Consider the following 16266-nt stretch of genomic DNA (forward strand, 5'->3'; position numbering starts at 1 on the left):
AATTATTTTCAATCCTTTGCTGAAAGCATAAGCTCTCAGGGGGTCTTTCCTCTCCTGAAAGTTCAGACTTTCTCAGGTGAGGAATGGGGCTGTGGATGTCTCTCCTCTCCTGAAATTGCCACCCCTCACTAGCCTCCTCTCCTGAAGGTCCCACCTCTCACCAACTCTCCTGTCCTGAAGGTGCCACCTCTCACCAACTCTCCTGTCCTGAAGCTGCCACCTCTCACCAACTCTCCTGTCCTGAAGGTCCCACCTCTCACCAACTCTCCTGTCCTGAAGGTCCCACCTCTCACCAACTCTCCTGTCCTGAAGGTCCCACCTCTCACCAACTCTCCTGTCCTGAAGGTCCCACCTCTCACCAACTCTCCTGTCCTGAAGGTGCCACCTCTCACCAACTCTCCTGTCCTGAAGGTGCCACCTCTCACCAACTCTCCTGTCCTGAAGGTCCCACCTCTCACCAACTCTCCTGTCCTGAAGGTGCCACCTCTCACCAACTCTCCTGTCCTGAAGGTGCCAGCTCTCACTGTGGTACCTCCTCTTTCAAATGTGCTGACTCGCAGTGGTCTTCCTCTCCTGAAAGTGCAGACACTCTCTATGATTCCCTCTTCCCTGGTGCCAGTTCACATCTGGGCCTCTCCTATTTTACTGTGCTGACTTTTGGTTGTACAGGTACCACTCACCCTTCATTCCTTTTCTGAGATGATTCTGTTACCTATTTGACGAGTCCCTCACCAACCTCCCCAGGTTTAACACTGTACACAGAACAAGAGCTGAATAAGGTTCAGGAAATGAATCTGAAGATCTTCCTGACTTATAAGGTTAAAACTAAACTAAGTCGTATAGTTGTCCATCAGACCACTTAGAAGAGGAAGACCTTTGTTTTTCATCAGCATCCTTTTCCTTACTTCTCTTTACAACTTTATTTGATGTCAGTCTCCAAATTCTGCCATAAACCAACTTCAGCTTAGCACTGACATCAACATTACAGAGTATAATATAGGTGTCAAGACCCACAGCTAATTCAGGGTGAAGCAGAGTGAGACCACCTCCTTTACTTAGTCTTCTGAGCACACATCCATCTGGCCAGAATCAAGATCTACACTGGATTTAGGTTGTACCAATCAGAAACTGAACCACTTACATAAATGTTACATAATGTGCCATCATACTCTACATATTAGGTCATAACCAAAAACCTCCGAGTCCATGATAAGACTAACAACCTCTGTAAAAGGACTGACTGTATTCAAAATAACACTGACAGGATTAACTGTAGGATTAACTGTATTTGTAATATGACACAGTTTCTGTTACAGGACTGATTGTCCTCACAGTATACCGACAGTGTCTGCAAGAGAACTGATGGATTCTTAATAAGACCAACAGTGTCTGTTTGGGGATTGACTGTATTCATAATATAACTGACATTATCTGTAAGAGTTGTGAATGTGTCACTGAGAGGGTTGACAAGCCTAGATTTTTCCAATAATTGTTACTTAACGTCAGCAGTAAGTCCGTGGTTTCCAGCGGGTGTTAAGTACTGTCGACCAGAAACCCTAGGCCGGTGTGTCCTCCACAAATGACAGGGGCAGTGTTATATCTTGCCACCTAGATAGTTAACTGGGCCACCCTATACAGAAATCGCCGAATTGTCATTCCCTTGAAATCAAGGGTTGAGAATGGGCAGCACACCAGACAGGCAGGGAAGCTGAGAATTAGTAAAAGATTAGCAACGGGGTTGACTGTGGCAGGGCTGCCTCTGGCCAGGATGGACAGTCACACGTGAGCAATATTACTTACTCAAAAAACATATTAGTGACATCTTCCTTAGTGACATCTTCCTTACCATTGTCTACCTACGTTTACAAGCAAATGAGACCGCTACTGTAGACTAAACTGTAGCATCCCCTGTCTTGGAAACTATCATAGAAAAGTGTATCACTCTTTTCACCTTTTTATCAATTACCTGATCTTTTTCCTCCCCTGTCCTCCCCACCCAACTAAAAAAAACTCTCCATCTTTCCTTCAGGGGTTCCATAACATCAATTCCTATCATCCCAAATCATGTGCCATTCACATGCAAATCAAAGCATGGAGGTTCAGCAGGCTATTTGACTGCAGTGGAAGAAGGCAAAGGTGTCACAGTTGACCTCTTAATTTTGCAGCAGGGCTTGCTAGGCTGCAATTGGGAGCAAGTCTCCAGCCCCAGTGGTACTGAGGCAAACTGTAGACCTCAGCAACCCAGCTAGCTACAGCTTCTAAGCATCAAGGGACTGAACCTCTTATTCTGTGCAGTTAAGCATTCCCAGAATGAAGTCATCAACACGTCAGTAAGCCTTATAAAGCCCAGTTTAACCTCACACACACTAAACTTTTTAATTATCGACAACCCCCTCTACCATCAATATCTCTTGAACATTGCTTGGTTCCCAGCCCACGTAAAGCAACAGGTGGAAATTCTCAACCATTACACTTTGAACGGGGGGGGGGGGGGGGGGGGGGGGTTTGTTTTTTTTTAAAAAAGTATGCATTGGTTCCAAAATAATTCCAAATAAAGTACTGATTTAATTGATCTGTAATAAGTGAGCTATTTACAGCAAGAGTAATTAACACCTTCACTGCAGCTTTCCTTAGCTAAGACTGAAACTAAATACCCAGCACAGAAATACTTCCTCACAGAGGTGTCATTAGCAGTTCCAAGTCACCAGCGTGGCAGCGTTGTTGAGAATGACATTTAACTTACCACTCCTATTTTAAGTTTTAGAAGGATCAATAGATATATAAAAAAATTAAAAAGCCACCCTCTGTCTCCCAACGCTTTCTAGTTTTCCTTTAGTTGCAGCAAAGGCTTGTGACCATCAATCTCCCACTATCCACTCTCCAAAAAGCAATTTGATCCCCATTTTCCTGGCAGTGTGCAGTTGGGATCAGAAGTGTGTGGATCATGTGGTCTAATGTCACAGACATCAGTGCACAAAGATATTATGCTGCCAGCCAGCAGCCCTTTAATCCCAAGCCATTTCTCTCACTGACTGCTCTCACTCTTACTTAGACCAAGCACTGAGGACTGATGTCATAAAAGGAAGGAAATCAAACTAAAATAAAAAAACAATTGTGGATCAGCTTCCTGTTAAAAAAAATGAAGTGACAGAATCAGAGTTCCAGCAAAAAAAAACAAAGGAGGGGAGCAGAATTTATTTATGCAATAAGATGTAATGACCCAGGGTCAGTGGAAGCAGATCCGATATTCACTTTCAAAGGGGAATTGGATAAATACTTGGAAAAGGTACAGTTGCAGGGCTATGGAGATAAAACAGAGTGACAGGGATTTATTAAATAACTCTTTCAAAAATTGACCATTTAGTGCCTTCAGGTTTTTTTATTCCAAGGCCGATGGTTAGTAGGGCAACTGAGTGTGTGCTCACAGAAGTGAAAAGGGAGGCAATTACAAGAAAAATTCCAACCAACTTTTTCATACCTAAGTCAGTGGAGATGGAGAACTAATTATCATACAAAATGCACTAAAGTCAATCAGATAAACAATTGGATGCAGTTCCAAAAAACAATCAAGGAATGTGTTAAGCAGCATGGGCGTGTGTTGATGTAAAAAGGATAGGGCCTGTTTCCTTCTTCCTAATAATTCTTCCCTTCTTTCTCGGCCATTCCATTCCCACGTCTCAATAGGATGTGCATTTGACTGGCAAGAACAGAAATCACCTTGAGCTGGAGTTCTGACTGAATTTAGATTAAAGACAAAATAGTTAGAATGCAAAAAGCATTTCTATTAACAACACGGCGAATACTGAATGATCATTTCAGTGTATGAATGCAGCTATATGGTCACAGCATGGTTACAGCATTTTGTGAACAACATTACTATTTCTTTTTACTTTAAAGAATTAATCAGTTGGTGAAAGGAATTTCGGGTATATTGGAAAGGAATAAAGGTATATTGGATGCTGATCTTTGCACAGTTTAAATGCCGAAGTGAACAGATTTATAATGCTTTGAATCAATTGGTGTATTTTCTGATGTAGCATCGAGCTTTAACTGCTTAGAAATTCAAACAAAGTGCAAATTGTTAAGGCAACTTTTCAATCTGCAGGTAGGTACGAGCTTTCTAATTTAATATCCAGATTACAAAGCAGGGAGCAACTAAATAAAGGAGCTCAACCAAGGGCTGAAAGAATCAATTCACCAACACAGCACCTCATAAGTTTTACACCAGACAGATCCCACTATATATTTGTTTATTTCAATAAATGACATTCATGATCCCATTCTGCTAGGAGTAAACAAATGATGTAAATAGCAAAGCCTTTAAGAGCCATTTTCAGCGTCAATAGATCAAAATTGACGGAGTTTAATTACATGAGCTCTGCATTTTTGTTTTAAAAAATGACTGTCGGTGTAAACCAAATTAATTAGAAAACCTAACAGAAAGTCAGACACACTGACACAAATGATCAGCAAAACCTGTATCAAGCCCAAGGTAGCTGGAAACAATTTCGGCAGATGAATAGTCCCTTATTGTACAGAAAATCAAATATCCCCACAGACCGTTTCTTGGGATCTCTTTTACAGCAGCCGTTCAATAGATGAATAGGTAGTTAATATAAAGCTGAACAGACGCTTATTCCCTTCTCTATTTAATGATCACTATTGTGCGGAGTGAGCTTTACAGATTTCATTCCTGTGTCGCTCAGAAACAACCTGTTTGTGTCACGAATGTAAAGTCTCCCCTCAAACACTATCGTTATTTTGCTGGGTCCAGTATTCTCAGCTGTTGGAGGTGCGAATTGTTTAATCGCCTTGGAGTTTGAGCTGACTGTAATCGCATTTATTTAGAAATCGGAGCAATTTATGATACACAACTGATGGTGCAAATGGATATATCTTCGCAGGAGATTGGATGCAAAGACGAGGTTATCCAGCTAAGAGAATGAAGGGGATTAATACTCTCAATTTCTGTTCACTTTCAGCTCCCACGCGGAAACTTCGCTTGCCTGACATAATTCCCGCCTGCAGTGTTCAAAATCTTACCGTGAAATGCATGAAAGCTCTGTGTGTGGGTGAAGTGCAGAAGTATGAGAGAAAAAGGGAGAGTACCATGTGGGATAATGAATTTGCTTGAGTTTAAGAATGGGATAAGTGTGTGTGTGTGTGTGTGTGTGTGTGTGTGTGTGTGTGTGTGTGTGTGTGTGCGCGAGAGAGAGAGTGCAGAGGACACGTATCGTCTGTCACTCCCATACACAGAGACTCATACACATACCCATATATTAGCACACACAGTGAGAAATATACCAGTGACTTTCAAGTCAATCAGATGTATAGATTATACATTGAGACAGAGGGAGTTGAGTTAGCTTACGATCGAAATACATCCAAAAATATTGCACTTGATTCAGAAAGAGCGATTACCGCTCGTGGTTCGGCTAAATGAGTAGGTAGGAGGGGGAGGGGGAGGATTCTGACAAGAAGAAGCCCGAATCCTGGGCTCCCCTACACGGGCAAAATCCACAGCGCGTCTCGGAGAAGGCGGCTTCTATCTCGGCTACTGCGAACAGCGGTCTGGGACAAACAATCCACTCCAGTTCCATAATTACCCCCAGCGGGAACCCAGCGCCCACACCAACTAAAGTGCAGTTCTCGTACTCGCGAATTACTGCTGTCGTTTTTCCACATCAAATCTTCCCTTCAGTAACTCGAGAAACGGAAGAAAATCATCGCAGGTATTGTGACGTCTCTTCGGATTTATAAACTATGGGTAAAGTTGACTTAAAAGCTCACCGCAGCACAAGATTCCCAAGAAAAATACGGCGGAGAACACAAACATTTAATTTAATTACAGGGAAAAAAAGGTTATAATATTTACATCCACAGAACGGTGGACATTATCACCTCAAAATACCTGAGTAAATCCACAAGTATCAGAATAACCAAGACATTAGTCATGTTTTAATCAGTAATCGTGATATCTGATAGCTGATCCGTGCCATTAGTCAAAGAGAAAAAAAAGTTTAAACGAGACATTCTTGGCGATTTCTGCAGCCTCTGTTGAGAATGTTCAAGTTTTTAAAAAAATCTCAGCTTGGTTAACAAGTTGATTTGGGCCCCGGTTCGCGTGTCAGCGTTGCTGAGAGAGATCCCTGTTCAATTTAAAACGCCTTCCCCGTTCTCCCACCCCCACACCTATCACCCACCCCCGTGAAATATTTAAAGCACATTCACTATTGGAATCTGCCAATCCAACAAAGGATGGTTAGGAAGGCTAAAACACCCACAGTCTAATTTAATAATTAAATGCTTTGCACTAACAAAATTCCTTTCTCGGTGTATCTCTTCCTCGCTCCTCTCATTTTCCCAGTTGCTTCTCTTACCACGGCTTAGCCAGCAGCCCATTCCCCAGACACTGTCTAGCACTGAAGCAGCTTTTAAAGTTAAAGTCTGGTGGTATTGAAAGGGTTACCCCTCCGAGGACCCCAGGAATGTTTCGGTTCCAGAGAAGCAGATGTGTTTCCCATCACTCCATAGCCCGAAACAAAATCAACCCGTGCGGAATGTTACACAGCCATCCCTGGGTGTGCGATACCTTAGTTTCACTAACCTATAACACATTAAGAGCATCTTCTCACACCTGCAACATCACACTGAATCACACTAAAAATGATTCACACGTCAGTACAAGTATCCTTACTATTGCAACGCACTCCGAATCTCTAACCAGGAATGTCACACATTGAGAATTAAATCACACAGCATTCCTAATATTAGCTACTGGTAAACCATAGCACGTTACAATGTGCTCTGAATTTTTGAATAAGTTGAATCAGTTACTGCGGCTAACACTGGGTAAACCGTTCTGACAACCCATGACTGTGCTGGGCCGCGTTAAAGGCGCTATGTGAATTCAAGTTAAATGTCATCTATCAATTTTCCACCACCTGACCAGCTTAGCCATCACATCAGGCAGCGGCTTGGTGCATTTCCAGTTTCAATAGACTGTACGAAAAGTGACAGTGCCCGAAATTATACAGTTACTGCAGATAAACAGGGAGCCTATCTCAGCACAGGGTCACAGCGGGGTAGGCTGCCTTTCCATTCATCCCCATTGTACCGAGTACAGAATCCAGACACAACACAACTCCTAAGCAGCACAAAGCAAGAATCCAGACAGAAGCATTCCCCAATTATTCCAAATTCTATTTCCGAGTATGCGGAATGCTCTCCGTCCGACCAAACCGACAATCTCCCACCCAAACAATAACTCTGGCCTCTAATTAGTAAATAGTGAACGGTCTCGACACTTTCACCTCGAAAGCATTTTAATAGTTGCAAGAAGTTGGAAAAGGGAGAGCGCTAACGTGTGAGATGGACGATTATATGGCAAACAGGTGCGGCTGTGAGAAGGCGCCCTGTTAGTAAAGTCAGCCTGACTAATAGCTGCTTCTAAATTACCAGGGAATGCCCTTGGTTGTTTTCGTGTGAATTCTGATGGAGAACGTTCTGTTTTGTAAGAATAGATTGTGACTTCTCTCGAAGAGATCATTTTGTTTCGTCGTTGCACAGTGGGGGCAAATTTTTACATGTAGTGTGAGCTTAGATTTGTTTGCAACCTCACGCCGCATCTATTGCTTGCATTGACTCTTTCCTGCTTTCTGGCAATGTCAAACTTGGCGAAAATATCCTTTGCAGCTCCATTTAGAAGCACGAATGTACCCATCCTCAAACACCAGGTGCGAGCAAGTGGGACTGAGCTTAGGGCAGTCCTGGGATCCCACCGCCATTCCTTGATTGCACGGAAAACAACTTTTGGGTTACATAGCTGAACTGTCAACTTTTCCAGCAACGTCCAAATCTCCAAATACTCAATTCAGAAAAATAAACAAAACTTCCCCAAGCACGAGCGCGCCCTCACAACATCATAACATCTTCATGGTGAGTCTGATAAACCACTGGGGCGTTGTTTATTATTTAAAATATGTTCAGTTAGTTACCAAAACATTTAAAATGCTATGTATCCGTGCTGGGGCGGTAGGAAACATCGCGGAGGACACAAGAGCACTCTCGCAGTACGGAACACGAGGGCAGGGAGCGGTGGATGCGAGGTGAGGGTGGGGGAGACAGTGCTTCATGTAAATATCTGTGTGTGAGTGAGCCTGGTTGTAAATTGGTGTGGCTGTAATCGTCTGGTTTTATGCATTGGAATTGTGGGTGTTTGATCATGGAGGAGAAGAGCGTGCTGAGGTAAATATTTCTAATTGACTGTGTATGGATATCTATAATTATGTGTACCCGGGTGTCCAAGGGTGTATGTGCATTAACAGGAAGATCTGAATGATGAAGTTGGAATAGATATTATTAATCTCAACAGGAACAACTCTTGTGACCTCATGCGCCAAAGGTAAGTAACTGAACGTGCGCCTGTAAGTTTGTGACCGGCTCTAGATGTGGGTATAAGTGTGAATTTGTGTAGGTGTTTCTGAGCGTGCGCTTGTTGGAGAACCCGGAGGAAACACGGAAACAAAGCAGGTCGGCAATAGTGAATGTTACAGGTCAATAAGTCCACATGATGAAAGTTTACTTCAAACTCATTCCTCAGCCAAACCAAGAATGCAACTGTACAGGAATTCTGCTAACTACTTATTGATCCAGTGTGGCCTTAACTGTTGTGAACATGAAAGGCCAGGAAGGACGGCGGGCAACTACATTTAAAAACGGAAAGAAGATTCTCAACAAGCCAATTTATGTCCTTACAGGCGCGAAGCTCGGGGAATGCTGATGCGCATCTCCCCTCCACAGCCCCTGCATGTTAAACACGCCCGCTTCACATCACAGCCCTCCTGTGCTGAGTATTAAATAGAACAAAGGAAAACTATCAGGAGGGCTACTTCTACACTTTCGCACACAAGAGACAGTGGGCATTATTCTACTGCAAACTTCTCCAGCTCCTACCTACCTACCTACCCACCCCTCCACCCCCACCATCCTCACCTTCGCCCCCACCCCCAACCCACTCCCAGAGAGGAGTAAAGCCGTGTCAGTCCGATATGTGCATGTGTTAGGAGCCAGGCAGGCAAGCCACAGATATGAGCTGGCAAACAAGGCAAGAGCGGCACACAGCTGCAAGGACCTGTTGTGTAGTTTCGCCAACAAGCCGGAGGTAGTCAGCTTTAAACTGAGGCAAGGGAATTATTTTTGAGAAAAGCTAAAACGGAATAAACCAATGCAGCTTTGATTTCCAATATATCCCTTCAAAAATGTATTGAATTATAAAACAGATATTAACGGAATAGAACGTCTTACGACATTAGTCCCAAATAGAACAACTCCTGGGAAAGACTGTTCTACACTGAGTCTCTTGAACCTAAATGAGCAGTGAGGTTTTTTTTTGTCTGAGGATAATAACAGTGTTAACCCAGGTTAGACTGATGCACTCAGCTGATCAGCAGAAACACTTCGAGTTGTGGGCACCCCTCGCTCCTCTCACACCAGTGGCACAAAAAACACTTTAAAAACTTCTAATGAATCTGACTGCAGTAAAGCTGGTGGTCTGTACACGAGTATCGATCAGTCGACTGTTAAGTCCAACTTGAAGCAACCCAGCGTTCAGAAGCAACAACCCCTAGGGAGGTCCTTAAAGGGTTAATTTAACCAATGTTGAAGACGGAAAGCTCACCAACCGGCTGGGAGAATACAAGCCCGGGAGGCCCATCGATATACAATCTCGGGTAGCTTCCTGGAATCTCTGTGTTTAGAACCTGTCTTAAAAGTCCCCAGTTTCATTTCATACCACAAAATTCACACTTTAGTTGTAAAACAATTAGTCGTGGGTGAAGTACACTTCTGTTCCTAAAGGAATCGAGATGGTTCTGTTTGTAATGGAGTTTTCACTGTTGTACACTAAATGGGAGAACCTTCCCGGAACCTGGTCCGCTAGCCCTCAGTCAGTTGTCAATGCATTAAAGAAAACATTAGCTCCTTGCAAGAACAAGTGTTGTCCTTTAATTTGGAAGTGTGACCGCACATCCCTAACACCATAAACTCTCCTTCCTCTTTCCACCGCCTCATTCTGTTTACTCAGCAGAACTAATCTGTCCTGTAACCACCTAGCCAAGGAGAGTGCAAGCCTCAATGACCCCCTGGAAGCTTCCCTTTCCTGATCTGCATTGGGAATTGGAGAGCATTAGGACCTCAAAAGCTCTGATCAAACTGACCACCTAGCGAGTTATAGCGTGGTTTGTCGATCTATGTAAAACAGAAACTTATAAGTTACCTTCTTTGTTGGTGCTTGCAGGTTTGGCCTTTTCCCAAGGTGCCATTTGCTTGTCTTCATCCTGTGGATCCATCATGGCCTTGTCGCTGGGCATGTACCAGGTAGAGTTATGCTCTGCCATTAGTGACTCAATGTCTATCGTGCTGATGGCAGCTTTGCTATTGTCCGTGCCACAAGCGGCCAATTCTGTGTCCCCGTTCTGACCGGGACACTCAGCTTTTTTGTTCTTCATGGCGAGAGGCTGATCTTCGGATATGCTGAACTGTTGCCGCTGTAGCTGGATCTGTGCTTGCAGGATCTCCAACGGGTGGATCTCGTCCTGCGTTGACGTGCTGGTTGGAGTTCGAACCTGCTCGATTCCGGGAGTGCCCGGGTGTCCACTCCCGCTGCTGCTAAGCCCAAAACTGTCGGTGACAGCCCCTGCGTTGGAGGTAGTGTTGCTGTTGGGGTGTGCGTTGAGCATGGCGTGACCCATCTGTTTCAGGCCGTGGTCAACCCGCTGCAATTTTGGGGAACTGGTCATTAACCGGGTGGATTTGGATATGTTGTTGTCCGAACTCGATGATACTTCGTCCTCGTTCGCATAATTGTTGCTGACATCGTCGGAGAAGTCGACCTGCGGTGAACTGCCGTCGGACTTTGTCACGCTTTGAATCCCACTGTCCAGGGAGGACATGAGGTCGGGTTGGTCTGGGAGTAGCAGGTCATTCCCTTTCGCCCAGGATGGAGAGGTGAGGGACTTATCCTGCGGGGTCCCACCTCGATCTCCGGCGTGTGTGGACTGACCCTGTTGCCCGGGACTGACCACCGGATTCACATTCTCGGCTGAATACTTGTCAAAGAAGTTCCCTGGGCTAACGTGGCCACTGTCTCTTTTCCTCCTCCCTCTCCCCCTCCCCGTCTGTCCTTTGCCGTCGGATGGAACGGCCTCCAGCCCATAGTTTGGGGAGAGGTTGCATTCGGGTTGTGTGGGCTGGCTCTGACCCTGTGTGCAGTTTTGGGCGGCGGATGCGGCTAGCTTGCCGCTCCCGTTGCCAGATCCCCCCATCTGGTTGCTTTGAGGAGTGTTGCTCTGGAAATATTCCTGCCCGTTCCCAGTGCTCCCAGTGGAGGCGCCACCGACGCTCCCAACACCAGCCCCACCGCCGCTGCTCGGGCCCCCAGCGCCGCCGTCCTGCTCGGTTTGACTCAGTTTGCGTTTCCCTTCATTCTGGTTCTTCTTGTTGAAAGTGACGTTGAGGTTTGGGGCTCCCAAACTGGCGATCATGTTCTGGCAGGCAGTGGAGAGGGCGGCCAGGCAGCTCTGGCCATAAATGGTGTTGTCCTTGGCGCCGGGCTTACTGAAGGAGCCCAAGGACAGGGAGCCGATCTTGCTCATGGACGGGCGCTGATTGGGCTGAAATTCGTTCTGGGGCGGGTAACTGCCGGGTGATGGAGGTACTCCCGCCGGGTTATTGTGCGGGTTGGCTGACCGGCTGGGTCCCCCAAAGGGAAAGCCCGGTTGTCCGCCAATTTGGGGCCCAGGGAAATCCGGGCCGGCTCTTCTGTCACTCGAGGGGTTGGGCAGGCCGATGCTCGCACTGGGAGACTGCATTTGAGAGACATTTCCCATATTGCTGCCGAACTGAGAGTGCATCCCAGGAGAGTGCAAAGCCTGTACATGCCCCTCGCCTGGCATTCTCATTGGCTCCTGCATACCCAGTCCGTTCCCACCTGTCCTGAACAGCATACTTGACCCATTCTGCTGCAAGTTCATCTGGACAGATTCGTGGGGGCTGCCCTCAGTGGCCACGGCGGACCCACCGATCCTTCTCTGCAACAGATCCCCAGGGGGGTGCGGGCCTGCAAACCACGAGTTTTCCTGAGCCATCGGCGGGTTCTGAGGATCAAAATTCGACATCCTGCCGCTGCTTTCCCGCTCAAAGTTTGGCTGGGACATCGTTCCCACTTGGTTGCCGTGCGCCATGCTGCTTTGATTGACATCCCCATGGTGGCCCAGATGTTGGAGATCGGATTGCCTCATTCGGTGCCGCTGGTTCCGTGATACCATTTGCTTAAACATCATCAGCATGTTCTGGCGCTGCTGCAGGGACTGCTGGTCGGTCCCCGGGTGTTGAAGGGGAGGACCGTGGGGGAAACCTTCTGGGCCGGGGGGCGAAAACTCACTGGGCAGTCCGGGGTAGGCAGAGGGTGACAAATGGTTCTCCAAACTCGCATTATGCAAACTGTTACCACTCCAAGTAGCACAATTGTCCACGCTGTGGTTATTTGCAAAGTCAAACCTGGGCCGCTTTGCTACGTTGAGATAAGGGGCGTCAAAATGCTGTAACCTCTGATTAGCCTGATGCTGAATGTTGAACATTGGCTCGCTGTAAGGGTGCATATTTCTGTTCTCTAGTCTTTGAATTGGGTATTCAAACGGAGCATGCTGATTCTGTATCATCGGCCCATTGTCCTGCACGTTGGAGTTAGGAGCGCCGGCCTCCGCTTGCTGTTGCCTAGGTATCGCTGGGGGGCAAGAGTTCTGTCGAGCAAGCAAACCTGCCTGTTGCTGCATCAGAGGATTCCTGGCAGCGACCCCGGGCTCCATGCCCACAGACATCTTCCGAGCACTCCCAAACCTTTCGTAAAACACACCATGCTGCTGCGCAGGGTGGACTTTCCCCATGTTTACCATGCCCGGCGTCCTGGGCATGGCGGGGCTGCCAGGAAAGTTACTGCTGGGCACCTGCCTGCCGGCGCCGTAGTGAGGGAGCTGGGCGTTGGACTCCGAGGGGGAGAAGACAGGCATGTCGAAGGGAGGGTCGCTCTGATAGTTGTAGTCCATCGAGTCCACGGGCGGCTGGGTCTGCAAGCGCCTCTGCTCCAGTCCGTGTGTCTCGGATGAGGAAGAGGATGGAAGCCCGTGGAAGGAAGCAGCGCGGTTGGGAGACTGGTCCAGAGGGAGACAAGGCGTGTGGTTAGACGACGGGGTATGGTGCTGATGGTAGTCCGTCAGGTTGGCTGATCTCCCGGGGGCGGGCTGCTGTTGCTGCTGTTGTCCAAAGGCTTCGCCCCCTCCTCCACCCTGATTCTCGGCCATGGGATCATAAGTTTCTCCAAAAGCGGGCTGCTGTCCACTCAGGGGGTTACCGTTGTAGCCGGGGGCCCCCAGGAGACGCCCCCCGTGGAGGCAGGAAGGACCGGGTTCAGATCCGCAGAAGCTGCCGCTGAAGTGATGGTGGGCGTGCTGGTGGTGGTGGTGGTGCCCGTTGGGGAAGTAACCGTGCGCTGCCGAGGGTTGGGGTTGAGCTTGGGGCTGGGGGGGAGGAGGAGGAGGAGGTTGCGGCTGGGGAGGAGGCGGCGGCTGGGGCATGGCCCCGGCCCCGTGCAGTTCCGAGTGGCCCCGAGTGTGGAAGGCGTACTGCTCACCGCCCAGAGCCGGGTTCATGCCCATCCCCAACATTGGGGGCTCGGTCAGGGCACTGATCCCTTGCTCCCCCATGGCACTGCCACCCCCGCCGGGGAAACCCGGGCCCTTGTAGTGCCCCGACATACCCAAGGCAGCTTGGCCGAAGTTTCTCTCCGCTCCTTGGCCACCGTTTCTGCTGAATTGATTCAGCCCGAACATACTTCCCAAAGCCCCGATCAATACGGCATGACAGCCGAGCCCCCGGAGCTATCTTCGCAGTCTCAAACACAGTAACAAAAATACAATAATTAATGGATTTAAAAATAGCCCAAATCAAGATAGAACCATAAAAAGTAAATTGGGGGGAAATAAAGATACCGGTCGCTTCAGTATCCAATGTCCAAAAGATTATTTTAAAAATGCCTCAAACACAATGAGAAAGGTTTGCAGAGAAACTCACCCTGCCCGGGATCACATTGTGATTGCACTCTCTCAGTAATGTCACTTCAGCCTTCATATCAGCATTTTTTTTCCTTTTTTAAAAAAATAATTCTTGGATTTTATTATTTATTCTGAATTTCCTCTCTCTGTCCTTGATTTTGGCAAGAGGGATGAAATCTCCCAGCGCTGTTCTACTCGGGGAAAAAAAGGGGGCTTGAGTTTTTTTTTGTTGTCCAGCGATTAGTCCAGAGAAGGCGGTGGGATGAGATCGGGCAGAACGCGCTAGGACAGTGCACTCACTGCCCGCTCACACTGGCTCCAAACTTGCAGACATCCAATGACTTGAAATCCCCGGAGCAAACAAATCCTGACTGGAATATTCTAGTTGCAATTCGCGTCCCCTTGTAAAAATGTTGATCCAACACATGTAAGTGAGTACTGTCTGTTTTCTCTTTCTCTCTCTCTCTCTGTCTGTCTGTGCGCCTCTCTCTCTCTCTGTCTCGATCACTACTGCTGGCTAGAGGAACACAGCCTGATCTCATCCCCCGGAAAGCCAGCAACAAGTTTGCATACTGGTGTCTGCAATCAATTTCAGCCATTATTCCTCCACCAATCATTGCTACGCATGCTCCTGGCCAGAAGGCGGGGCTTGGAGTTAAGGTGGACCGGGATAGTCCCTCCCTTAATAAAAAGGGAGAGACAAAGAAAAAAATGGACAAAAAAAATAAAGCGAGAGAGAGAGAGAAAGAGGAGTTCGGCTGGGGGGCGGAGAGGGGATAACTACAAAGTAACATGGGATCTAGACTTCGAGTCAAACTGATCAGCCAGGGCTTATCGATGCCTATCCTATATAAATCAACTGTATTTAGAACAATATTTTGCAACTGCAGTGAGACTGAACAATGTTTTAAATAGCACTACCCGTGAAGTTATGCATTTAAAAAATATGTTGGCGAAGGAAGTTAAAGATTACTTCGAAAAAAAAGAAAAGGTTGCTTCTTGTGGCTGAGAGTTTAACGGACGATTTCACCCCGATTTGCAACGCAAGAGCCGGAATTATATTTTGTTGTGTCTGTCGCGTTCTCCATGTAAAATAGGGAGTTAAATAATCGTTGTGCGTTAATGCTGTGAAACTCTTACCGAGGAATTAATAAAGATGTTCCCCAGAGAGAGAGAGAGGTGTCCAGTATCCATTCAGTGTACTTACTATTTCAGTTTAATCAAGTTATTACAACGCTTCCCCCGACTTTTTCCTCATTTGATGAACCGTGGTGTTCACGAACCAAAACCCCCGATAATTAAAAATATATTCCAACGTCGGCTATGCCTCCTTAAACAACCCAATTAGTCTTCGGGGGCTAACGAATGCAATTCTGTTGTGATGCTAAAATCAATAGTGCAATTTAATATCTCCTCCTCACTTTATGAAATATTTATGCCAATAACCTCTAGTTAAAATGTTTAAACCTTTATGTGATCTGAGCGCGGAGTGGCGGAGGCTTGAAATTCATCCCGCGATTAGACACAAGGCAAGGGCTCCTCTTCCTCACCGCAACCCGATCCTCCTCAGAGGGACCCAGCGAGCAGCTTCACTGGGAATGGGGACTCGCATGCACCGAGGATATTACCGCCAAAAGAACCGGCTTCAATTCAATAATTCCAGCTATTAATAAAATAAAATTAAATGGCCATGGATTTAAATACTCCCAGGTCTGCTCCGTTTATGTTTAGGTAAACATAATTAATTCTCCACGATACATGTTAATTTCAGGTCAATTTCTCCTCGGTTGCAAAACCAGACCGATATTTTATTTTTCAAAAAGTTTAGAAATGGTGAAGTTATAATGACCCGAGCTGTGTCCGAGTGCGTGAGGCGGGGGGGGGGGGGGGGAGTGGGATTAATGTATTGCAGTAGATTTTTTTTAAGAATCTGTGCTCTGGCTGTTATGGAATCCAAGGAGCTGAAGCTAGTGATTAAATATTGATTCTGTGTAATTAGTTTTCATGTGGGCCATCCGCGTGGTGATGTTTTTAGGTATTGAGTAACAGCGTCGAAATGAACTTCGACACTGAAATTATTAGTTAGGATGTGACAGGCTGGGAGAGATTTGAACGAATTTGCATTGTGATCTAGCAGAAAGAAACAGCTCCGAATAAA

At 46.6% G+C, this 16266-nt stretch overlaps 1 protein-coding gene across 3 annotated transcripts in view; it reads right to left on the minus strand.

Annotated features, from left to right (window-relative positions):
• mn1b (meningioma 1b) overlaps window positions 1-14869 on the minus strand; it is a 120395-nt gene extending 105526 nt beyond the window's left edge. For all 3 annotated transcript variants that reach the window (XM_052032277.1, XM_052032278.1, XM_052032279.1), the window contains exon 1: window positions 10277-14869. In XM_052032277.1, coding sequence (XP_051888237.1) covers window positions 10277-13886 — 3610 coding nt within the window. In that variant the 5' untranslated portion in view covers window positions 13887-14869. The remainder of the gene's footprint in view (window positions 1-10276) is intronic.
• Window positions 14870-16266: the final 1397 nt, after the last annotated feature.

Source organism: Pristis pectinata, chromosome 17 (genome assembly GCF_009764475.1).
Source record: "Pristis pectinata isolate sPriPec2 chromosome 17, sPriPec2.1.pri, whole genome shotgun sequence".
Taxonomy (NCBI): domain Eukaryota; kingdom Metazoa; phylum Chordata; class Chondrichthyes; order Rhinopristiformes; family Pristidae; genus Pristis; species Pristis pectinata.